Raw genomic sequence first — 27344 nt, forward strand, 5'->3', positions numbered from 1 at the left:
TTGACAAATATTCTTGGAAAGATTTTGATTTTTTGCAGTGCAAACATGATCCATGTTCATATTCAGGAACCTGTCAGACCCACTGGTCCAGTCCAGCCCATAGTCCAGACAGTCTGGCAGCTCGTTCCTCTCTGCTGCTCAGCGGTCGTTCAGTTGTGTGAAAGCCTGTGTGAGGAGTTTAGCCTGCAGTCAGCAGCAGGAGAGCAGGAGCCGAGGCCACAAAAACGTCCATCATGTCGACAAATTGACTCAATCAGCTTCATCCAGCAGCGCCCGGCCCTCGGCCCTTTGAAACCCAAAACTGTTGACGGTTCAGCAGAGTGTTTCTGGAGAGGGAGAGGAAAAAAGAGGGAGAGTGGAGGAGAAGAGGAGAAAAGGAGGAGGAGGAGGAGGAGGCCTCATCATCTCCGGCAGTGACAGAGAGTGTGTGTGTGTGTGTGTACTGTTGTCCTTGTTTTGTTAAAACAACTTTGGGTTTTAGACATTTGTGACAAGTGAGGTCAGATTCACCCGAGTGTTGTAACGTGTGTGAGAGAGTTTGGGTACGTTTTTATTAATGGGAAGTGTGTGTGTGTGTGTGTGTGTGTGTGTGTGTGTGTGTGTGTGTGTGTGTGTGTGTGTGTGTGTGTGTGTGTGTGTGTGTGTGTGTGTGTGTGTGTGTGTGTGTGTGTGTGTGTGTGTGTGTGTGTGTGTGTGTTTTAGAGTGAGTGTCACACTTCACTGACACAAAAACACGCTGCTCTAACTACAGGAGAGCTGGAAGTGGAGGCTGTACAGACGTGAAGTTGAGGCTATTCATCAAACACTTCAGATCAAACACACAGAGAGAGAAAGAAGAAGAAGCAGAAGAGAGAGAAACAGAGAGGAGGGAAAACACACCTGGGTATTTGTACAACAGTACAATACATATATATATAGCACACTTAAAAATACAACCCATGTTGTCCAAACTGCTGTACAATAAAACACACAAGCAAAACTATACAACTAAATGCAACACAGGTAAAGAAGCAATAAAACAATAATATAAAAGTGAAGACATATAAAACCCACTAAACTAAAATGAGTTTTAATGAAGGAGAGGAAGTTTTAATGTGAGTACTGTAATGATTGAAGATGATTATGTCAAATGATGATTATAATAACAAATTAAAAAGTGAACAGGTACATTTACTCAGCTGTTACAGATGAAACAACCCAGCAACCCATCTCGTTTTGCATTGATTAATCTGCTCATTAACTCCTCAGAGCAAGTCAGCATAACATAATATTTTATTATTTAATATTCTTACACACTTTGCAACTATACTACATAAAATGGTTTTAAAAAAAAGTAGAAAAGGTGGGGGATAAATAATAACAAGTAAATATATTTAACATTTAATTATATAAATGAAGGATTTCATTATCATATGTTTTTGATGATTTGACCCTGAGGTAAACTGTGGAGTGAAAGTTAGAAGTGAGCTGGTGATCTGACACTGACCTCTAGTGTCAGGACACAGGAACTGTTCTGTTCTGACTACTCCTACTCACACACTGCTCATGACAAGTGTTTATACAGCACAGACCTCATCAGTCCTCCTTCCCACCTCTACTACTAGAAAAAATATTAAATGTTTACCTTTTTTAGAGATACTTTAGTCATCCCAAAGGAAATTCCAGTATCGAGTAGTGCACGATATGATATAATACAAGTAGGATTAATTTTTTTTTTTTTTTTTAAACTACCCGTTATTACTCAACCGTTCCACTTCATACTGATAGTACTAGACCTCAGGATGACACCCAGAAAAAATCAGGCCAATCTGATGTGGAATTTCAGAATAAAAGCCTTTGAACTTTCACATTTGACTGTATTCTGTCTACATTAAGATTCATATCTCTTAAAAACTACACGTTATTACTAGACTGTTCCACTTCAGACAGATAGTACTAGACCTCAGGATGACACCCAGAAAAAAATCAGGCCAATCTGATGTGGAATTTCAGTATAAAAGCCCTCTGAACTTCTATATTTCACAGTATAGTATGTACAGTAGGATTAAAGTTATAATCAAAGGTAAATTTGCATTTGACGTTTCACTCTATTTAAACAAGTGGGAAAGCTATCTTTATTATCAAATATACATAGAATGTAAATTCATGTAATGTGATATGGAAATATATAATAATTCTATATTAAAATAACAAAAAATAAAAACAAAACATAAAATACAAAGAACGACTGAAACTACATTTATATCCAATAAATAAATTCAAATAACTATAATAAAAACTAAAATATTGTATTGTTTTTTATTGCCGTGCTCTCATTGGCTCTCTCAGCCGACGTCAGTTTTACGTGCCTTCCCATTGGCTGTCGGATTGACGCCTATATTCTATTCAGTTTGTCCTGAACCAGCAGCAGCAGCGGTGAAGGTGACGCCGCCGGCCGACTCTCTCTCTCTCTGCACTACCACCCGCCTCTGGAAGCAGCTTCTCCCGTCTCCTCCTCCTCCTCCTCCGCCTACAGCACCACAGACCGACCGAGCCATGTCCATCTTCAGCGACGTCCCGCAGGCCCCCCCCGTGGCCGTGTTCAAGCTGACGGCCGACTTCAGGGAGGACAGCCACGCGCAGAAGGTGAACCTGGGAGTCGGAGGTAAGGAACGGCGGCTAACGTTAACGGTCACTAACTGACGGCTAATGCTAATGCTAATGCTAACGTTGATGCTAGTGCTGTTGCTTTGATTTGACCTTCGCTTTAAGCTAGTTAGCCGCGGAGCTAACTAGCATCACATTAGCTTCCCTTCGCTTTGACAGCTGCCTACACTCGTGTAAATGTCACAGTCACAATCCACTCACACCGGAGTGACAGCAGGGCCTCTGTCCGTGACATTATGGGCTTAATTTATTTGTTCATTTATTTATCATAGCCATTAGCTGATGTCATGAACATCCAGCTAGTCTTCTTCCTGGGGTCCTTGAGTTACTATCATTTAGTTACATACCTGTAATTAAAATACAAAGAATGTAAATAAGCATTTTTTTGTATATTTATATTATTATTATCATTATTATTAATTTAAACAGTTTGTCTCAAAGGGATTTAGCATCAAAACAACATCCTCTGACCTTAGACCCTCACATCAGGGAGGTAGGAGGTAACAACAGTAAAGATAATATAAAAGGACTATTATTCAAATAAAATCATTTGATCAATGAATCCCAGGAAATACATATGTAGTTTTCTCTTAAAATAACTCTTTCTTTGTGTAAAAGTGCTGGGATGAATCATTTACTTACACATGTGCAACCAGTAAATTTGATGTTTTTTTCTTATAACACTACATAGAAGGGGCTAATGAAAAGGAAATGTGAATGTTTGGGTTGGAGAGCAGAGTAGGACGTCTGTGACCCTGTGTGTTGTTATGATGGAGATAAAAACCACCCGCAGATGTGTTTTTTTTAACGTGCTCCTCTCCCTGTCCTTGAATTCCTTCACTACTAAACCAGAGCCACTGAGCATCTGTACCGGTTCTGCTGGTTCTGGAGGAGCTGTCACATCAATGTGCTCCTTTAACCGTTAATAACAAGGTGACAACCTGACTGGTTAGCTTTGAGGGCTAGGAGCACTACATGTTTTATTTAACTTTGTTCTAATGGTCTAATGGATCAGGGTATAATCACGCAAAACCAAACCCACAGAAGGTCAAACTGAGCTTCATTGTGAATCTGAATGTGTTTGTAAATGAGTTACCGTACATTTATTTTGTCTGGATCAGATTTTTTCTGCAAATGTAACGATAATATTATGAATCCCTGTCCTCGAACGCATCCTTCACTACTAAACCAGAGCTACTGAGCATCTGTACCGGTTCTGCTGCTTCTGGAGGAGCTGTCACATCAATGTGCTCCTTTAAGGTGACAACCTACCTGGTTAGCTTTGAAGGCTAGGAGCACTATGCTTTATTTAAAGCTGTACAGAAAAGAAAATTGTATTTGAGCCCACTCTGGGTCTTAACATTAGTGTTATAACTCATCTATCAGACGATGTAGGCCAAACTTTGTGCAAAATTCTATTTTTGATTAAATCTAGGATGAAAGTGGGGTAGTTTTTTTCTGCATTGGATCAATTGAATGAAATTGAATCAAATTCGTGACAACTCGGCGTGACAAACAGGACAAACGGCCATTTCTGTACACCTTTAAGGAAGTAAACAGAGCTCTTTAGCATCTTAAAGATGTTTTCCACAGGAATGGAGGAAGAGCTGCTGCTGACTGTGGTTTAACTTCAGGGTATAATCATGGAAAACCAAACCCACAGAAGGTCAAACTGAGCTTCATTGTGAATTTGAAAGTGCTTATTTGTGAGCAAGATTGTATCTCACAAACGAGTTACATTTATTTTGCTTGGATCTAATTTTTTCTGCAAATGTAACAATAATATTTATGATCCCTCTGGACTGTCTGCTGACACCACATAGACAGATCCTCAGTCTTATCTTCAGTTTCCTGTTGTTTTCCTCTCCTCTGCCTCAGTGACTCAGACCCTCACTGTGCTTCTGCAGCTGCTCGTTGCCAAAACACCTGAGAGCAACAAACCAGTTTGAACCGGAAAACAATGAGGATGATGAGCAGCTGAATGTCAGAGCTGCCGTAGTCCAGACCTATAGATCTATAGGAGAGGATCAATAATGTAGACATGAGCAGCAGCAGCTCGTCACCGTCTGTTGTCCTGCTGGACTTTAGGACGTTACTGTGACGTGGTCCGCCGCTGCAGCAGCCGATCCACTGTGCCACTGCGCCGACAAGGCCAACGAGCTGTCGATGTTTTGACCTCGTGCTGCTGCAGCTGCGGCGGCGAAGGCCTGACACCTGATCCAGAGAGGAGACACGAGTTCTTAAGGAGTCAACTATACACACACACACACACACACACACACACACACACACACACACACACACACACACACACACACACTTAGTTTAGTCTGGTTTCCAAGGGTGACCTTCAGAGTGTGTGTGAAATAATTACGGCCTGTGTTTCTCTCTCTTACACACTATCTTTGTTTTATTGTTTGATCAAGTCAAGTCTGAGTTCAGTTAAGGTGTTTTTGTGTCAGTTGATCAATATTCAATAGAAAAAAGGTTTATAAATGTTTATTGGTTTGTGTTTTGCTCATTTTGATTAAAATCCAGATGTGGCTGGACGTCATACAGAGGCTATAGTCCCCAATTCGTGGTCCCTTTGCTGCATGTCGTTCCCTTTCTCTGTCTCCCCATGTCCTGTCTCTCTACAGCTTTTCTATTCATTAAAGGCCCGAAAAGACCAAAAATACACTTAAAAGAAAAAAAAACTAGATGGATTTTCGTAGTTAAAAAGCATCAGTGGCTCATCCTGCAGCTTTTTGTCCCTGCAGCTTACCGTACCGACGAGTGCCAGCCCTGGGTGCTGCCCGTGGTGAAGAAGGTGGAGCGGCTGATCGTGGACGACGACAGCCTGAACCACGAGTACCTGCCTATCCTCGGCCTGCCCGAGTTCCGCTCCGCCTCCTCCAAGGTCGCCCTGGGAGACGACAGCGCCGCCATCAAGGAGAACAGGGTGAGACGAGGAGGAGGAGGAGGAGGAGGAGGAGGAGGAGGAGGAGGAGCATGTGCAAAGGGTGAATGTTGACTAGTTCAGTGGTTCTCAAACCTTTTTTACACCAAGGACCCTAAATTGACACAAATTAAACCACGGACACCACAAATATTTGTTCTGAGACTGAAGAACGTTACTTTTTTAGTCAATGTACGTTCGAATTTGGGCCAATAGCATGAATATTTGTAAATATTGTAGAGAATTTTCTGGAAAAAGTGGTAAGATTTCTTTAAAGGTGTACAGAAATGGCCGTTTGTCCTGTTTGTCGCGCCGAGTTGTCACGAGCTGCAACACGAGTTTACCCGAGTGAGGAAAACGAATTTGATTGGTCGTTATCGAGCGGGCGGGATATTCAAAGCTTGGGGCGAGTCCGAGCTCCGTGTGCGTGTCTCAGACGTTTGAATGACGGATGACGGATCCAATATCAGTGGCTGGTGAATCGTGTACAGGCTGACGTATAATCCGTGCGCCTGCATTATCCAATGCGAAAAAAAAAATACACACTTTCATCCCGGATTTACTCAAAAATAGAATTTTGCACAAAGTCTGGCCTACAACGTCTGAAAGATGAGTTATCACATTAATTTTATGACCCAAAGTGGGCTCAAATTCAATTTTCTTTTCTGTACACCTTTAAAAAAAAAAATAAATAAATAAATAAAGTGGGGGGTCACGTGATGGCGGTGAGCTGAGCAGACGCTTGTGACAGAGCTCCGTGCCACTCGGTGCCAATTTTTTCATTATCCTGTCAACAACCGGCATTTTTTTTAATGAACAAAACAGGCTATGTCCTTGGAAAACTTTTGGCCACAGTCTTTTGACAATATGGGAAGAACCAGAGGAAACAAAGACAAAAAAGACGTCCCGACCGAGCCCGACGGCGACACACAAGATGGCGACCAGGCCGAATTTGAAGCCGCAGATGGGCTTGACCCTGCCCTTGCTAAAGCTCTGAGCGTAATGACCAGCAACATTATTAAAGTTATTGATGATAAACTCAGTCCCCTGGTCGAGACCATCCACAAGAACACTACGGGGATCCAGGCCGCTAGCAAGCGGCTAGATGAAGCAGAGGCTAGGCTATTAGCAGTTGAAAACTCCGCCGAGACACAAGAGCCGAGGATTGTGGAGCTGGAAAAGCAGGTCAGCGCCCTCACGGAGAGTTTGGACATGGCCGAGAACTACAGCCGGCGCCTAAACATTCGAGTCGTCGGCCTGCCGGAGGATACGGAGACTGGGCAGCCGGTGGAATTTTTCGAATCATGGCTACCTCGCGTCCTAAAGATGACCACAAAAGCAGGCCGCATAAAGCTGGAGAGAGCCCACCGCACCCTCGCGCCGAAGCCGGACCCGAACAGGAGCCCCAGGTCGGTGCTGCTACGATTCCACGCTTTCAGAGATAAACAGAGGGCCATGGAAGCGGCGCGACGGGTGAGCCAGGACGGTGGCTTAATCTACAATGGAGCCAGGGTCTCTTTTTACAGCGATTTCTCCACGACGGTGATAAAGAGACGCAAGGCATACGATGCGGTGAAACAGCGGCTGCGAGAGCGAGGGATGCCGTATGCTATGCTGTTCCCGGCTACTCTACAGGTGACACACGGGAGCTCCAAAAAGAGGTTTTCCACGCCGGAGGAGGTACGCGCTTTCATTGAATCCTTGCCCGGATAAGACGTTGCGGAGCACGGAGCTTCGTTTGTCTGGTCTGGGACATTCTTTCTGTAACAGCCGTAGCTTCTCTACTGATGCTGGTAGGTCATGAACACCCTGAACATTCTGAACATTTTCTAACCGAGTGGCACGGCTGCTCGTAACGTAAATATTACGTTCCCACCTTTTTTCTATCACTCCCACAAGGAGAGGGAGGACTCTTTTAGTTTTCTTGGCACGCTATTCATCAGCTGTCAGTTCGCTCTTGGTGAGTTTGAAAGGTGCTTGTATGGTGAACAGTCCCTGTTTATTTGGGGAAAGACCCTCAGTTTGTTTTTCTTTGTTGTACATCTGTTATGTTTGTTCAGTGTAGTTCATATGTTCAGCTCAGAACATGACATGTCAATAAGTTTTATGTGGGCTATCAGTGTGGCGTTTTCCGTCCCTGCTAAATGTAGCTGTCCTATGTATTTGATAATAGCATCTTACGGCTATGTCTAATTTATATAATATCAAGATCTGTTCTTGGAACATTCGTGGCCTCCAAAAACCTGCCAAGAGGATGGCGGTATTATCATTTTTGAAAAAGGAAGATGTATCTATTGCCTTCCTTCAGGAGACTCACCTGGAGGACAAGGATAATGTTAAATTGCAAAGGAGTTGGGTGGGGCAGGTCTTTGCTACTTCATATTCTTCTTTCAGTAGGGGTGTAGCCATTTTGATCAGTAAAAATCTGGCATTTAGGTCTCTTCACTGTATTAAAGACAGCCAGGGCCGGTATGTAATTCTTAAAGGTATACTCGCAGGAAAAGAGGTAACATTTATGAATCTATATTGTCCCCCAGCCTATTCCCCTGATTTTCTCACCAAAACCTTTGCAGTTTTTATGGAACATGCTTCAGGGGACTCTTTTGTGGGAGGAGATTTTAATTGTCACCTTAATCCCTCTCTTGATAAACTCCCATCCGCTATTTCTCCCCCCTCTAAACAAGCGAAGGTGCTTGCTAATATATGTAATGATATTGAATATTCTGATGTATGGAGGCAGCTTCACCCTACTGATTCAGAGTTCACCTTTTTTTCAGCACCACACAAAAGCTATACCAGAATTGATTACATCTTCATCCCCTCATCAAAAATGTCTCTTGCTTTATCATGTTCCATAGGCAACATCGTGTTATCAGACCATGCCCCTCTTTATTTGGTATACTCTCTCGCTGAGGACAGGGCTTTGTCACGGCGCTGGAGATTTCAGCCTTATCTCCTCAAAGATGACAAGTTTATTTCTTACTTTAATTCAGAATTTAAGATCTTCTATTCTATCAACTCACCATCCACAGATAATCCCTCTGTCCTCTGGGAGACATGTAAAATATACTCCCGTGGACTGATTATGTCTTTTGTCGCTTCCAAAAGACGTAGGAAGAATGAGCAGCGTAAACTTCTTGAATCCCAACTAGCTGAATTAGAGAAAAATCACACATCTAGCCCAAGTCCTGATTTACTCAAGGAACTGTTATCTGCACGTGCTGCATTTAATACTTTTCTGATTCAGGACTCTGAGCAGTCCCTTAAATTTGCCAGGCAGAAACTATATGAGTTTGGGGACAAACCTGGAAAATATCTTGCCAGTCTTGTCAAAAAGAGGGCAGATTCTCAAAATATAGTCTCTATTACTGACCCTAATGGTGTTAGGTCGTTTGATATTAGAACCATTAATAAACACTTTGCATCTTTTTATTCCAACCTTTATAGTTCTGAACAGCCTGACAATGCACTAACCCTTATGCGTCAGTTTTTTGCAGATTTGAGACTCCCCAAAGCTACAGATGATCAAAAATTACAACTAAATGCCCCAATTACTAGAGAGGAAGCGCTACATGCTTTGAAATCTATGCCGTCCGGTAAGGCCCCAGGGCCAGATGGATTTGGATGTGAGTTTTATAAGGAGTTTAATGATATTCTTTTAGACCCTCTGTTGTCTATGCTCAATCATTCGTTTGAAAATGGGATCCTACCTCAGTCCCTTAGGGAGGCCAATATTTCTCTCATCCTTAAAAAAGGAAAATGCCCCGAAAGCTGCGCCTCATACAGGCCAATAGCCCTACTTAACTCTGACCAAAAACTACTCTCCAAAATTCTGGCCTCACGTTTAGAAAAGGTGCTGCCCCATATTGTCAAGGAAGACCAAACCGGTTTTGTCAAGGGCCGGAACTCCTGTGATAATCTGAGGAGGCTCCTTAACATCATCCAACTAACCCAGAACCGTCAGGACCCTGCCCTCGTGCTGTCTCTCGACGCCGAGAAGGCATTCGACCGGGTCGAGTGGTCGTACCTGTTCTATGCTTTGGAAGAATTTGGCCTCGGTGAAAATTTTGTGAATTGGATTAGGGTTCTGTATAATACTCCGACAGCGGCGGTTCTGACTAACGGGCTGAGATCCGACAATTTCCCCCTCCACCGCGGGAATAGACAGGGCGACCCCCTCAGCCCCTTGTTATTTGATATTGCTGTTGAGCCGTTGGCCCAAGCAGTACGGCAAAACAATTTAATTTCTGGTATTTTCGTTGGCGAAAGGGAACACAAAATTACCTTATACGCTGATGACATTTTGATACATCTGTCGCAACCCCAAACTTCTGTTCCCTGCCTGATTAAGGTCATTTCGTCATTCAGCGTCTTTTCGGGATATAAAATTAACTTTGCAAAATCTGAAGCTATGCCCCTAGGATCGTTAACTTGTGTTCCAGATATGACTGAGCCCTTTCCGTTCCGCTGGTCTCCCACCGGTTTCATTTACTTAGGAGTGCATGTAACACCTACTTTTGGTCAGATGTTTAAGTCCAACTTCCCCCCCCTCTTGGATGCTATAAGGGCTGATTTAGACCGCTGGGCCCCTCTTCCTCTTTCCTGGCTAGGAAGGGTGGCTCTCATAAAAATGAACGTCCTGCCCAGACTGCTGTATCCACTGCAGATGATCCCTATATTATTGTCAAACAAGGTTATTAAGGTGCTTGAAGGCTGGCTAAGCTCCTTCATTTGGAGCAAGAGGAGGCCCCGTCTCAAGATGACAAAACTTCAAATGGCAGGTTGTGATGGAGGGCTAGATGTACCTAATCTTTGATTTTACCAACTGGCTTCACACCTGCGAGTGATTTCAAGCTGGAATAACTGTGATCCTGCCTCAATTTGGCATGATATTGAGTCCTCTCAGTCAAAGTGTCCCTTGGTTAATCTGTTGTTTATGAATAATCCTGACTCTGTCAAAAAACTCTGCTCTAACCCTATTACTCTCAGTACTATCAGAGCCTGGAGATCTATTCGCTCTATAGAAAGCCGGACTCGGTTAACATCTCCTCTCACTCCCATTCTTGACAACCCAGACTTCCTGCCAGGTCGAAAGGACCGGGGCTTTAAAGTATGGAGCACTCTAGGGCTGAAGAAAATGGGTGATCTATTTAATGGCCAGATTTTACTATCTTTTCAGCAGTTGCAACAACAATTTGGTTTATTTAATCAAGGTGACTTTTACAGATATTTACAAATTAGAGATTTCATAATTAAAAACACCACCTTAATGACTAATAACACCACTTCATGTGTTGAGAAGGCCCTGTCTCTACAGATTAGGAAGAAATGCATTACTGTTTTTTACAGAGCCCTAAACTCTAATTCTCCTCATAGCTCACAAGCCACCAAGCAAGCTTGGGAGAAAGATCTCGGCATTGCCATAGATGATGCTGACTGGCGGGAAGTCTGGTCTCAGGCCATGAAAATCTCTGTGTGTAATCGCACTAAATCCATACAGTTCAGAATTGTACATCGCACGCATATAACACCTGTTGTCAAGAACAAAATGGATGCTAATAATTCCCCGCTTTGCTGGAAATGCAATTCTGAGACTGGTGATTACTTTCACTGCCTCTGGTCATGCGTGAAGTTACAAATGTACTGGTCTAGTATTGCAAAGGAACTGACTGCTATCTTTGGTGTCTCAATACGGATGGACCCTATGTGCCTGATACTTGGTCTCCCGGATGATCAGATCACTGACAGTAAACACAGGAGACTTTTCAATATACTGACTTTTGCTGCAAGAAAGAACATTCTACTCATCTGGATCAAGAATGCTGCTCCAACAAAAAAATCATGGCACAACATCGTTATGGACTGCATTCCTAGTGAATACATTACATGTATGCTTCACTCCAAAATAGATGCTTTCTATAGGGTCTGGAACCCTTACTTGCAGCATATCGGGCCCACGCTGTCATCCTCCTTGCTTCGTGGATTTCCCAAATCAGCCTAGCCTGTTTTCATAACTTTGTTCTAAGTGATCACTTTCTAACAAACACCTAACCTTGTTATGTTTGTATGCTCTGTATTGATTGTCATCTGGACAATGCCTTGTCTTGCTGCAGGAGATTGATAGGGAGGGGGCTGGTCAGAAAATGTGCCCACTGTCATTTATTATTTCCATAACATTTTCCTATTTACTGTACCCTGCTTCCCCCCCCCCTCTTTTCTGTCATGTCTGAGCAGTTCTGTGTGTTTTGTGTTAAAAAAAAAAAAAATGCAATAAAAATATTTTTCAAAAAAAAAAAAATAAAGTGTTAAAAATATTCTAGAACAGTGGGACAATTTCTCAAAAAAAAAAAAGAGTTCTTCAAAAAAATCTAGAAAAAAATGGTAAAAATTTCTCAAAAAAAACCCAAAAATTCTCAAAAAATGTTTAAAAATTCTAGAAAAAAAGTGGTAAAATTTCTCAAAAACAATTCTAGAAATAATTGGATTTCTCCCAAAAAATTCTAGAAAAAGTGGTAAAATTTTAAGAAAAAGCACTGAGAACCACTGGACTAGATGATGGAGGACGAGTCGTTAGTTTGAGCTGTGACAGCGAAGTTTGATTCAGTTTTAGTCGTAGATCTTCGACCACAATGCAGATTTGTTTTAGTTCACATCCTTTTTTTTCTTAGTTTTAGTTGATTCGGATACAAAGTCCAACTTGAAACTGACGCCACATGATTCACAAAGAATCCCGTTTTAATTTATGTTGAATGTTTTTCTTTCTCTTTCCTCCACACGTTGACAGTTTTGTGTCATGACAGAAGTACAAGAGAGAGTTCCTGTGCTGAGATTCTGTGATGGTTGTTTCTCGTCCTTTTGTCCCTTTCTCCCTTTCTCGTTTTGACAAAACGAAATCCGTTCTGCTTGGATTTCGTCTCGTTTTTACCCATTGATGAAAGCGTCAATACATTTCGTCAGCGTTTTTTATGTCGTGCATTAGTTTTTATTCAGGAATCGTCTCGTTTTTATCAGGAAATTGATGAAAGTGCAGAACACGATGTTGAACTGGAAACCAGCTCAGGAATGAAGCTGAATTGCAAAAACCAGTTTCTTTAAAGCACAGAGTTGTACTGTACCTGTCTACACCTGAAGCACTTCCTGTTACATGTCACGTGTCAGTAATGTATTAATGAATCAATAAATAGATATCTAACCTGGTTTTATCACATTTCATAGATTATAAACATTATTTGGAATGAAAAGGTAATTTTTAAAATTTGTAACAAACAAGAAAATACAGACAAAATCAAAACCAAAATATTATATTATATGATCTCAGCTAAAATACTAATTTAATTGGTTATTGACATCAATTATTTACAAATAAGAGGCAGCTAAACTAAAGAATAATTCATATTAAATCACCACATAACGCTTGCTGCTGGTCTCTCCTGGCTCTGACCCGGTTCTTGTCTCCGTCCTCTCAGGTGGGAGGGGTCCAGGCTCTGGGCGGCACCGGCGCTCTGAGGATCGGAGCCGAGTTCCTGCGGCGCTGGTACAACGGCACCAACAACACGGCCACGCCCGTCTACGTCTCAGCCCCCACCTGGGGTCGGTAACAACAACAACCACCGGTGTTTATGTTTATTAAAGAGATAGTTCAACATTTTGGCAAATTGGCCCATTGCCATAATCCCTATAGTCATAGCAGTAGGTTCGTTACCTTTAATTGTCAGTGCAAGCTGTTTTTAGAACGATAATAACAGAACGTTACCAGACAGAGTTGTTTTAGAGGTAAATTTATGCAAAACCGCTGATGCACGTTGCCTTCAGGGACAGTTTTTCATCAAGCAGTCTCTGTATTTCCCTCTAAAACAACTCTGTCTGGTAATGTTGTGTTATTATCTCATAGCGTGGTGAATGTGCAGGTCACAACTTGTCCACCAGAGCGTTGTGGAGTTGTTGGATTGTGTATTTGATGAGTTTGATGAGGGAAACCGAGAAATCCCATTAGCCTCCGTAGCGTAGCTCTGAGCAGCTCGCGGCTCTGCTCCGCCGTTCAAAAAATAGCTTGCACCGACAATAAAGGGAAGGGACTACAGGGATTATGGCAATGGGCCAATTTGCCAAAATGTTGAACTATCTCTTTAGGATCTCCATTAGCATATGCTGCACTGAGACAATAAAAGAATAAACATTCACTCTGGACAATACAGACATAGACATGAAACAATATAAACCATATAGACAGATATGAAGCAGTATATACACTAACAACATTACATACATTTTCAACAATACCAAGACTGACACAACAATAGATTAACAAGACAAGGCGGCTCCAACTAGGTTTTTCTACTAATATAATACCCATCTATTGATAATTGATTACACAATAACCCATATTCTTATACCAAAAACAACATCCTAATAATATAAGTTCTTTTTTAAGTAATGTTCTGTTAGAGCTTTTTTAAAAGAATATATATACTATTTAGTTGTTTAATATACATTAACATAAAATAAAACATCCATCAGCTGCATGTCTTGTTAAATAATTGTGTGTGTTGGTACTAAAAGAAGGTTTTTCATGGACTATTTGTGGTTCTGAGAGTTCTCAAGACAATCATGTGGTGTGTTTGAGGTTTTAAACGTCTGCTCTCCTTCCTCTTCCTCTTCCTCCCAGAGAACCACAACGCTGTGTTTGCCGACGCTGGCTTCAAGGACATCCGGCCGTACCACTACTGGGATGCTGCTAATAGAGGCCTGGACCTGGCCGGTCTCCTGGACGACCTGGAGGTGAGGACTGAGCGGAGCTGCAGAGCTCAGCGTTGTTTTAACGTCAGGGTGGTGAAACTACCACCTGGTGCTGCCTCCTGTCAACGTACAGCTGCATCTCAATCAATTACAATGTCATGGAAAAGTGTATTGATGTCAGTAATTCAATTCAGAAAGTGAAACTAATACATTATATAGATCCATTACACACAGAATGAAACATTTCATGTCTTTATTTATTTCATTTCTTTCAATTGTAATGATTATGGCTTCACATTTAATGGATTTTTTTTTTAAACAATATAACAAAAGACCAATTAAATTTTAATATGGAAAAGTGTGTCCATCTATATACACTCAGTACTTGGTTTGGGCTGTTTGACTCGAACTACTGGAAGTTGACTTTTCCATGATATTCTAATTTATTAAGATGCACCTGTGTTTTTAGCCTCAAATGTGTTATTATTAATTTAAATAGCATAACACAAAGTGTTTAAAGTAAAAACAGATGAAAAGACATTGAGGTGGGGGATGGGGGGTTGAAACAAAAAAAAATTAGGACAAGGTAAGAGAAGATGAGTGAAAACTATTTCAAGAGAGTTCAGTTGCGTAATAGGTTTTAAAAAAAAAGAAAAAAAGGTTAATACAAAAGAGAAACAGTGCAGGAGAAAGCAACAGTAACGAGATGTGAAGTCGGACTCTTCATGGAACAGCTGCTGTGAAGTCACACGACTCTCAGCTCGTCTTTAGCTTTAACAAAAAACAAAGTGAACGTAACAACAGACTGAGTGTGACTGTGAAATGTTCCTGTGATCTCTTGGTCCTGTGACTTCTGACCTCTGCTGCTCACGTGACGTTACACATAACTGATGTAACTGATCAATAACTCTGGACCGTAAGCGCAGGTGAGGAGTTGGATCTATACAATACAGTGTTTCCCCCAGAAAATGTGTTAGTTAAGGTGGTGTCTGTCCTGTTGGCGGGGGGGGGGGGGGGGGGGGGGGGGGGGGGGGGGGGGGGGGGGGGGGGGGGTCGGTGCGCCGTATTAAGTTTCGCTCTCACCATGTGCGCTGCTGTTATGCATGTGCGCTTCTCTGTGGTGTGTAGAGCAGGGGTCTTCAACGTTTTCCAGGCCAAGGACCCCCAAACTGATGGAGAGATGGAGCGGGGACCCCCTACCTATATACAGTATATTGTATAAAATTGTGTTTTATATTTAACTGGTCCTGTAGTGCCATACAGGGCCGTTGTATAGGGGAGAAAGGTGATGATCATTATAGGGGCCCAGCGCCCAGTAGGGCCCACAAAAACCCCAGTAGTCTAATCTTTGTATGACTGAATTATTCTGCATAAGACCCTGACTGATACTCATAGTAATGCTGCATTAGCATCAAAACAAAGTAGGCTAAATAAGAAATGATAATAGATACGTAAAAGTGGAAAAGTCAGGGGGCAGGGGCCCACTTTAGTATACTTTCAGGGGGCCCAGGATTCCTAGCAACGGCCCTGGTGCCATGTGTCACAACAGGTCACAACTACGCTCGTGGTAACTGAACGCTGCTACTACACCAATGAAAGAATTACTAAACCATAAAATGACAGAGAAAACAAAGCAGTGTTTCCCCTACTTTGTTTTTTTCTCTGGCTTTTTATGCATTTATTTTGAAAGGGCAGCTGGAGAGAGACGGGGACGCGGAGAGCAAGTGAGAGGGGGGATTGACACGCAGCGATGGGACTGTCGGAGGGTCGCTGCAGCGGCCGTGCTCTGCTCTACCAAGACATATGACGCTCGCGACTCACCCCAATCGTCAGCGCCGCGGTCACCGGGGCTGATTCTGAGAACTTTTACACCGGGCGCGCCGTGTCATGTCTCGGTTCCACGGAGCGTTTCAGTGACGGCCTGACGCTGCTGCATTGTTGCTGCGCTATGAGCAGACGTGGCGGCGCGCGTTAATGTCACCGTCGTGTGTGTGTGCTGTGAATATCGCTACATTTTTATTTTTTTAAGACGTTAGTTTAGGCGGCAGCTCTTTGTTGTTAAGGCGGCCGCCTTAACAGGAAAGCGCTGCGGGAAACCCTGCAATAACAACATGTGAGGAATCAACAGTCCGAGATGAGAGAAGGGGAAAATAAACAATAAAGAGAGATGGCGAACAGAAGAAGGAACCAGGAACACTTGGTTGTTTGTTTTCATACTGAATAATGATACTGACTCCTCCTCCTCCTCCTCCTCTTCTTCCTCTTCCTCCTCCTCCGTCAACAGAAAGCTCCAGAACACTCCATCTTCGTCCTCCACGCCTGCGCCCACAACCCGACCGGCACCGACCCGACCCAGGACGAGTGGAAGAAGATCTCAGAGGTCATGAAGGTAAGAAGGAGCGTCTCATTCAGACTCGTTGGGTGGCTTCTCTCTTCTCAGTGTTTTTAACCTAACTCTGTCTTTCTTTCTTTCTTTCTTTCTTTCTTTCTTTCTTTCTTTCTTTCTTTCTTTCTTTCTTTCTTTCTTTCTTTCTTTCTTTCTCCAGAGGAGGAACCTGTTTGTCTTCTTCGACTCGGCCTACCAGGGCTTCGCCTCCGGCAGCCTGGACAAAGACGCCTGGGCCATCCGCTACTTTGTCTCCGAGGGCTTCGAGCTCTTCGTGGCTCAGTCCTTCTCCAAGAACTTCGGCCTCTACAGTGAGTTCACCTGACGCACACACACACACACACACGCACACGAGAGACCGTGTTGCCCTGGAAACCTCAGTCGTGTAACTCCCTCCCCTCCCCTACAGATGAGAGAGTGGGGAACCTGACGGTGGTTGCCAAGGACAACGAGAATCTGACCCGCATCCTGTCTCAGATGGAGAAGATCGTCAGGACGACCTGGTCCAACCCCCCCTCCCAGGGCGCTCGCATCGTCAGCAAGACGCTCAACTGCCCGGAGCTGTTCGCCGAATGGTACCCGACCTCTGACCTCTGACAGTTAGCATTAACCGCTGTTAGCGTTAGAGCTAGTCAGCATTAACCGCTGTTAGTGTTAGAGCTACTTAGCATTAACCGCTGTTAGTGTTAGAGCTAGTTAGCATTAACCGCTGTTAGTGTTAGAGCGAGTTAGCATTAACCGCTGTTAGCGTTGGAGCTAGTTAGCGTTAACCGCTGTTAGCGTTAGATCTAGTTAGCATTAACCGCTGTTTGTGTTAGAGCGAGTTAGCATTAACAGCTGTTAGCGTTAGAGCTAGTCAGCATTAACCGCTGTTAGCGTTAGAGCTAGTCAGCATTAACCGCTGTTAGTGTTAGAGCTAGTTAGCATTAACCGCTGTTAGCGTTAGCGCTAGTTAGCATTAACAGCTGTTAGTGTTAGAGCTAGTTAGCATTAACCGCTGTTAGTGTTAGAGCTAGTTAGCATTAACTGCTGTTAGCGTTAGAGCTAGTTAGCATTGAGGAAAGTTAGCGCTCCAGCCTGTTAGCATGAGAGCAAGTAAGCTTTAAAGGACGATTCCAGGCAAATTCAACTTACGGCTCTAGTTTCCTAATATTTAAGCAGTAGTTCTGTCTGTCGCCGCATCGCCATAGCAGCGTATAATGGGAGCGGATGGATCTTAGGCTGTTTAGGCTGTTTACATCCCACAAAACTGCGATGGCTATTCAAACATACACCAAGGGGTTGGTTCACTTAAAGAAAGCCGAATAAGTAAAGTTGACGTGTTCAGATCACTGCAGAACAGGAGATGAAGAGAAAATCTGCACATGCATTCTGTTAAGAGCTAAATTGTTAGGAAACTAGAGCCCCAGGTAGAATTTGCCTGGCATTGTCCTTTAGTTGTTGGAGCCAGTTAGCATTGGAGACATTCAGAACGAGCGGTAGTTAACTCATCATGTCTGCAGGAAGGGCAACGTGAAGACCATGGCGGACCGGGTGCTGCTGATGAGGGATCAGCTGAAGGCCAAGCTGCAGGCTCTGGGAACCCCGGGAACCTGGGACCACATCACCCAGCAGATCGGCATGTTCAGCTTCACCGGCCTCAACCGTGAGTTCTCAACACACACACACACACACACACACACACACACACACACACACACACACACACACACACACACACACACACACACACACACACACACACACACACACACACACACACATTCTACTGTTTTATGCACATTATCTCAGATCTCAGATATTCTATGTAAACCCACACCCATGTAATTCTGGATAAACTAAACCTTGAATTTAAATAATGTATGATACAGTCTGATCATGTTTTTAGCCCCAGTCCTGTTTGTTTTTTATTGAAAACCACCTTAAAGACCAAGAAATTATTAATTACCTGAAGAAACTGTTAAAAAATAAGAAAATAAGTGACTTTTTTCTTTGTTTTGCTTTGACTTTCTTTGTTTTTTTCTCTTCCTGGAAGTGTCTGTCAGGGTTTTGGGAGATTGATCTTCATGTGATTTATGTGCTGATAATAAAAATAATACAAAACTAAAAGATCTAGAAATGACGACAATGACTACAAAAACAGGAGCTCAGTTAATCCTGAAAGTTAAAGGGGAACTAAACCCCTCAGTTTTGGATGACGTGCTCTAAGCTTGAAATTCAAAAAATGCCTTGATTATGGGCGGGACTCAGGAGCACTCTCCGATCCCCCCTCCCCCCTGCGCCCCATTCACACCCGCGAAATCACACAAAAGAGAAAAAAAAAAGTAATAAACACACATCGACACTTCTGCTAGCGCTAACGAGCTACTAACGAGCGACTCTAACAGCACTAGTAGCGCGGACACTACAAGGAGCCCTGACACAGTGCATCTACAGCTGATCCGCCGGCTCGTTAGCTCGTTAACGGCTCGTTATCGGCTCGTTAGCGCCGGCCGCACTAACGATTCCCGTTCAGGCAGCTGTTAGCAGCCGTTAGCTGCAGCAGAGCAGCTAGACTGCCTAGCAACCGTTAGCGGCAGGCAGCAGCCGGTGCTGATTGGTCGGGGAGCTGGTGGCCGGTGACGAAAGCTGCCTCCAAAACGTCATCTGCCTCCATCTCAGCCAATAGAAAAATTCGATTGTAATAGCCGTGTTTCAACCCATAGAGGGCAGTCACTCTACATTTTTACTACAAAATACACCAAATTGAAATATTTTGACTAAAATGTCAAGAATTGGACCAGAATCAACCTACAACACTACCTTATACCCAAATATATTTGTTTTCAGCAGAAAAAAGTGGTTTAGGGGTTTAGTTCCTCTTTAATGAATCCTTTACTGTTGATAGTATAGTTCCAAATGAGAATGATCTATCGTCTTAAGAGTTTTTATCCATAAGTTAAAACTGATGAAGTAAAGTTCAGTCTCATCTTCCTGCTCAGTTTGTTCAGATGAAAACAGTTAAATATTTTAGAACAAAGTCCGTCGACCTTTAGTTTTATCCAATCAGAAGTCTTGCATTTTTTCTTCTCCTCTGTTTGACGTCATGTGTCGTTTTCGTCGTTGTTGTGTTGCAGCCAAACAGGTGGAGTTCATGATCAAAGAGAAGCACGTGTACCTGATGGCGAGCGGCCGCATCAACATGTGCGGCCTCACCTCCAAGAACATCGACTACGTCGCTCAGTCCATCCACGATACCGTCACCAAGGTCCAGTAAAGGCCCCGCCTCCCGCTGACTCCGCCCACTTCCTGCCTCCTGTGCGCCACAGGAAGTCTCATCATGTCTGTACCCCCCCCTCCCTCAACCCCTCAACCCCCCACCTCCTCTTTTGCTTGTCCTCTCCTCTGATTGGATAAACTGCAGCCGTTTTCTTGCAGTTGAACCAATGGGAGGTCGGACGCGTTTCTGTGCTCACGCAAAAATCTGTGGGAGGTGCAATGACTTTAGGGAAACACTTGAACGTCAGGTTTCAAGATAAAAAGCTAAAAACGTCTTTTCATCCAGGTTTTTTTTCTTTTTTTTTTCCTACGTCGGCGCCTTTTTGTTTTCCACATCGTGTCTTTTTCGCTCTAGTTGTGTGTTGATCTCATGCTGGGCAGCAGAACATCGGCCAGTCACATTATCACTATCACTATTATTATTATTATTATTATTATTGTGCTTCCACAATAACTTAAAGCACTTGAAACGCTTCGCTGTGTTGTATCCGTGGTAGTGAACAAACGGCAGCACAGGTCCGTTAATGTAAATAGACGTGATCACGGTTTGAGGTCGGACCATTTCCTGCTCAAGCACTGAGCTCCAGCTTCACCTCAGCACATTAAAAATAATTAACTGTTACTGAAATACAAATGAAGCAGCAATAGAAATGATTTTTTACGGTTCAGTGGAATCGGCACAATCAACTCAACCCGACTGATTTATGATGGAAGATTAATTAACGGTTCTCATTTTGAAGCTGATTGTATGTGAATGCATGATGTGCCTCCATGTTGTTTTTGTTTTTTTTGCCTTGTCCGATCTGTGCAGCTACGTCGTAGTTCGTCCTGTCAGTCCAAGTTCACGCAGCGACTTTGTGCCAACGAACCGTGAACAAACCTCACCTCTGCTGTCGTTCCTCTCTCTCCGCCCCTCGGTGTCCTTACTGTGTCACAGGCAGCCAATGTAAAGTGACTTCGTCGCCGCCGTCGGCGTAGTAACGAGCCTCTCTGATCAGACCTCACAGCTCCGACACGCTCCCATTATGATGAAGATGATGATGATGATGTGTGTTGTTGTTGTTGTTTGCAATGGCACTCGGCAGTATGTGTTCATACTGGAATAAATTATAAACCACAGGAACAAACTGGTCTCTGCTGACTTATTTTTCTTTTTTTTTTTGTCCAATGCACAGTTTCTGGGTCAATGACGTGATACAACTCTAATGTCAAGTGGGGGTAACCGCTGGTATTTTTTCATAAAAATCTATATACAGGAAAATATCTCTGGGCTCAAATGTGAAATAAAGGGAAATCCACTTTTGCAATGCAACACCATGTTTCTTAACAAATGTTTACATAATTTGTCACATTATTTAGAATCAGAATCAGAAAAAAACTTGTCCATAGCATAAGTGGAAACTTGTCCACCAGAGCGTTGTGGAGTTGTTGGATTGTGTATTTGTTGAGTTATGAGGGAAACCAAGACATCCCTTTAGCCTCCGCAGCGTAGCTCTGAGCAGCTCACGGCTCTGCTCTGCCGATCTAAAAATAGCTTGCACCGACAATTAAAGGTAACGAACCTACTGCTATGACTATAGGGATTATAGCAAGGGGCCAATTTGCCAAGAACTGTCCCTGTAAGACCCTTATAAGTCAGCAGAAGGATTTTAAGTATATTCTAAATCCTACAGGAAGCCAGTGGAGAGAAGCTAAAGTGGGAGAGATGTGCTCTCTCTCAGAGCTGGTTCAGACCTCCATGGGGCCCTAGGCAAAATTCTGCTAAGGGGCTCTCATAACTGAAAATTTTCAACAGTCACATCTGACACCCAGTGCTTCCACTCATCCCCCCTTTAAACATATTGCACTGTTGGTCTAACTAAAAATAAAATCAGAACAAATCAAATCAAACTAAATGTGTAAACAAACAATCATACAGTCTTAAATGTTGGGCATGTAAACATGTTTATGTTTGAAATAACTCCCCATTAAATAAAAATAAAATATAGATAAGGCTACTATTAATTCAGCTCCAGCAAATTGGCTGCACTTGTTTTACTTTAATTTACTTCAAATGTAGGTAATTAATTATTATTTATTCAGCACCATTGTCCTAATATTATATACAAGTTGTATTTATTCCCTAAGATATCTGCATCTATATTTGCCTGTGGGCTATCCAAGCAAACAAAATTAAATCTTAGTCAATATTCATTCATTACTTTACATTTTCTATAAGTGCAGTTGTAACTACACTACAACTAAAATTATAGAAGCCAGAAAGACACACGGAGACCGGGGTTCACCCAGGGCTCACCACCCTGTGTTACGACCCGGCGAAGGGAGGCAACACACAACCTTAGGCCCCGACATGACCATTTATTTAACAAAAAGCAACTGAAATACTTGTGAATGTATGTGGTGTGGAAGTAAGAGAAGGATCAGTAGTGTATGCGGAGCATAGATGCTTGGACATGTGTGTGGTGTGTGTTGGATCGTGAGCAGCAAACCAAACAAAAGATGAAGGCTGTAGTGGTGAGTGCAGGCCTGGCTGGAAGAGAGAGAGAGCAGCCAGGCAGGCGGGCCATTTATGCCAGTCAGAGGCCACACCCTGTTGGCCAGGTAACTCTGACTCCACCAACCAACTCTCCAGAGACCTAAAAAGGAGCATTGGATAAAGGTTGTAGGATACAAGTAGAGCACTGGAAAAGAGAGTAACGACACCACCATTGACTCCCGTGGTAATAAGGGTTTTGCGCCCCGAGTGGCAGGATATGGGTATTGCAAAAGCGCCCAGAAAACCCATTCACTCTAATGTATGTGTGTTGCCCACTTGCTTGTAAATTGATGAAAACGGCCGTGTTTTTGTTTTTAGGTGTCTTGGTCATATCAAATTATACTTATAATTTGTTTATTACAAAATGTAGATTGAAACATTAATGTAGATAACTGTTTTTTTTTTTTACTCGCCTATGTGTTCATATTTATCTGTAAAGGGTCCTCAATGATGCTATTAACGTGGGTGATCTATAAATGTCCTTAAATTATTGAAAACACCACACTTGCTCATTCACCAACAATGCAGAGTTGTCAGTTCCTGGCCAATAGTATGTCTCTGCAGACCCGGAGACCGCAGATTCAGACCCGCACGTTTGGACCCGCAGGTTCAGACCCCTTGTAGAGACCCCTACTGGTTGACTGTAAAACTGCAACTCCACAGTCTGGACCGTTCAGACCCCTTCTTATGGATTTTCAAAAGGGCAAAGTCGAAATAAAACACCAATAATCTAATTGTTTGTGAAGTTTGGACTACTTTTAAACTTTTAAAAAAGATTTTGGACTAAATAAATAAATAAAACACGAAGATCTAATTGTTTGTGAAGCTTGGATTACTTTTAAACTTTAAAAAAATCCTTTGGACTAAATAAATATAATCCAAATAAAACACTAAAATCTAATTGTTTGTGAAGCTTGGATTACTTTTAAACTTTTTTTAAAAAATCTTTTGGACTAAATAAATGATTAACCTCCTGGGGTTATAATGACAAAACAGTCTTAAAATAGCCTACAATGAATTGAATGGAATGAAATGGTTTCAAATGTTTTATTGCACAGGCTTTCACAAATAGTCTTTATATTATGGCAGTGCTCCTTCTTTCCTCATCTGCCTTCAGCCTCCTGCAAAACTCGTCCACGTCACTGAAAACAGACAAAATTATAAATACTGGAATAGAAGAACCATCAATTTACATTGTTGACTGATGCCTGCAGTGCTATACTTTCACAAGAAACCTTACCGTGAGAAAAACAAAATCCCACAGTCGTTCCCACATGTCTGGCGAGGCCCTAATGAATATAAATAAGTGGACATTACTGGAATTTCATGTCCTGTCCTCTCTATCCAGGATCAATTTGCTGAGCAATTTGTCTAGAGAAAAAAATACAAACGTCAATAAAAACAACATGTTGTAGCATAAAGTTGCACTTACAGTACGTGAGTCTACAGTGGCAGTACCAACGACCTACACATAGGCTGTTTTATTTGTGTTTAATTTAATGCACACGGTATTAACCGTTTCAGTTTCATTAAAAACATATGCCAAGAGAGATTCTAGCTGAAAAATGCTAAGCTTGGTTAGCATTTGACGTGCATAAGGCTAATTGTAAACCTATTATAAGTCAAACGTTCGTTACGCTGCAGATGCATTTTCAACAAAAACTTTTATGACATGAAACAAACTGATTAACCGTTCAATACCTTTTCCCGTGGTCTGCACGTCCATGTTCCGAGCAGGTAACATTAGCATAACACAAACCAGGGGGCACTGTAGCAGAAAACCAAGGGGTCTGAACCTGCGGGTCCAAACGTGCGGGTCTGAATCTGCGGTCTCCGGGTCTGCAGACACATGCTACTCGTTCCTGGGCGCTTTTGCAATAGCCTACCCATATTCCTCCACCAGGAGGCGCTTCCATTGAACCAATGCGTGTTGTTACTCTCTTTTCCAGTGCTCTAGTCACAGTCTATTAATGCAGGTCAAACATGGACTAGTCCCTCCCACTCTCCCACCCGGAGAGGAGAGTTACCTGACTGCTGTTCCCATAGTTCATCATTGTCATGCTGTTTCTTCCTCCTTTTTTACATTACATTACACACATTGCACATTTCTACTTTGCACTATTATCAACATAGACCATTTGTTATATACTTTTATATATTACATTTTATATTGCTATTTTTCATGTATAGTTTATTCTTTATATTATTTATTTTCTATGTTCTCACTGTGTGTAATGCTGCTGCTGCACTGTAATTTCTCAGTTTGGGATCAAAAAAGTATCTCTATCCTTGCTCACAACTCTTCAATCCAGCGACTAGCCTACCACTTGCCTCCACTTAGGGCAGGCTGGCCGTGGAAGTCTATCAACGGGCGGGCCCGCACCGACTAGGGGCGGGGCTGACTCTGGAACAGCTCCACCTGCAGACTTTTTCGGACATCCTGACAGGAGAGTGTTACAGTAGTCCAGCCTAGAAGTGATAAATGCATGCACCAGTTTCTCAGTCACTGTGGGAAAGGATATTCTTAAGGAGCCCGTAAAAGTGAAAGTGTTAACTTCAGACTCCATTTTACGGTTGACGGAGCAGGAAGTCTGCAGGTAAGTGTTGTTGACACAACATAATTATTATTAGCCTATATTGCTGTCAATCGATTAAAATATTTAATTGCGAATAATCTCATGAATATCATAGTTAACTCGCGAATAATAGCACGTTTTTATTTATTTATCTATTTGTTTGTTTATTTCGGACATGTCAGTTAGTTCAATCATCATCACACATCATCTTGGTTCAAATAATAGCCTACAATTCACATGGCCGAAAGGAAAAGCGGGAGAAGCAAAAGCTTATCTACTTCTGCCCCCGTAACCCACAGAATATCTTTATCATACTTTTTTCTTATGACATTTTGACACAACATGTTACAACAGTAGTAGCTATACAGAGCTGAAGTCTAGCTCTAGACAGTCAATACAGATTACGTGTGTGTCTGCACGTGTCCATATTTGGCCGTCATGAGTGAACAACAGTCTCATCTTGTTGCCTGGCATGTCACAAAGTGGTCCAATCGATAGCGATCAATTTCAGTTATTTGATTATTTGCTGGGATAGTGTGAGAGCCCGTTTTTTCCATTTTTCTTTTATTCATCCCTCTCCTCTGCGCGCTTAACTTCGCCATATCCCCCCGAGTTGTGGCTACGTCCGCTCTAAATGTCCCGTTAGGTTTGCTTCAAGCTGCAAATGTTTTTTTTAAATTTAAAACAACGTGTAGTGTTAGGCTATATTTAACACGCACATTCCCACTTTGAGCAGTCATTCACATTTGAAGCTAATCTCACACAACACTGTCTGACCGGAGGATGACGGTGCTTAGGCTGAAAGTTTTGACTCATCTGATGAGAAACATTATGAAAAAAAGACGAGACAGTTCAGACTTCAGCCTGCTCAGACAGCAGGGCCACAGCTCCAGCTCTGACATGCTCGTTGTTATTGTGGACGTACGGAAGTGCATTGCATTGACTGGATAAAAAAAAAAATTAGACACCTTATAGGATCTCTCGATAAAGAAAAAGGACACGTCTTCCGCTCTCAGTGGTACGGAAGCGTACAGTGGCAATGATGGCGCTATCGCAGTTAATCTGCCAATACTTCCTTCTCGGTTTGAGACACTGGGAGGAGATACTAATGTTTCTTCAAAATGAGGATGGTATCACTATTAGTATGTCAACAGTATGCAGGTATCTCAAGTCCTTAGGATTGTTCAGGCGGAAAGCGCTTTTCATCCCTCTCCTCCTACACCTCCTCCTCTCCATCTTAACTTCCTCCCCTAATTTTACAAATCATATTATATTTTGAAAATCAGTCAAAATAATTGCAATTATACATTTTTATTTAAACTGTGCAGCCCTATACCAAATAAGTAGAATCATGACTTTCAATCATGGAGTTTTTAGCAATAGTCAGCAGCTGCAGCTGTGTGTCCTATCATGCAGCATCACAATGCCATCAGAAGCAGGCACGTGCACACATAGGGCCCAAAGGGTGCTTGAGCCCCTGCCCTTTTTGCCTCATATTAAAAAGTGCCCTTTTTTTAATGTTTTTTTTTTTTTTTTTTTTTTCAATAAATGCATTCCTGTTGTGCATGAGGATGTAAACAACCGTGCTGTAAAAATGCCACGGTTATCTACCGTACGCATTTCCTTGTAATACACACAGTATTGTGTACGTTGGTGCAGGGCCGGACTGGGAGACTTTTTCAGGCCAGGAGTCAGTCATGTAACCAGGCCACCCTGGCCTTGCCCACACGCGCACGTTCACGCCCACACCTACATGCATTGGCACGCATGTACACGCACATGCACGCACAAACACACACACACACACACACACACACACACACACACACACACACACACACACACACACACACACACTCACAGTGCATTCCAAATAGAAGTTCAAATATGGGACCTATATACAAACTAAGTTAGGAATACACAGTAACTTTTGTGTTTGGGGCCGGGCTGGTAAATACAGTAACACAACAATCCTCAACAAAATCCACCAACACACTTACTAGAAGAGAATAAAGGTTTAACGCAGTGCCAAGGTTACATAAAAGTCCTATCACGTGGAATGTCAACGGCCTCTTTGGCATATATTTTTATAGCCTACAATATAACCTAATAAACAAAGACAACAAAGTCCAAATCAAACAATTAATCAGCTATGAGGGGACAGCCTTTGAATACATGTTCACAGAACATGCACTGATAGACGCAATGTATAATACAGTCCGAGAGTATAGTTCCTAATAAGCAATCACATAATATTGACTCATATTC

The 27344-nt window shown here is 42.5% G+C and overlaps 1 protein-coding gene across 1 annotated transcript; it reads left to right on the forward strand.

Annotated features, from left to right (window-relative positions):
• The first annotated feature begins 2384 nt into the window (after positions 1-2384).
• LOC311005738 (aspartate aminotransferase, cytoplasmic-like) lies at positions 2385-21091 on the forward strand. Its single transcript, XM_083998283.1, has 9 exons — positions 2385-2644; positions 5406-5587; positions 13051-13174; positions 14250-14362; positions 16605-16709; positions 16867-17017; positions 17116-17281; positions 18209-18351; positions 19823-21091. Exons 1-9 carry the CDS (start codon positions 2536-2538, stop codon positions 19960-19962), a joined length of 1233 nt encoding a protein of 410 aa, XP_083854409.1. The 5' UTR covers positions 2385-2535; the 3' UTR covers positions 19963-21091.
• The last annotated feature ends 6253 nt before the right edge of the window (positions 21092-27344 follow it).

The sequence above is a fragment of the Trachurus trachurus genome (assembly GCF_905171665.1).
Source record: "Trachurus trachurus genome assembly, chromosome: 1".
NCBI lineage: Eukaryota > Metazoa > Chordata > Actinopteri > Carangiformes > Carangidae > Trachurus > Trachurus trachurus.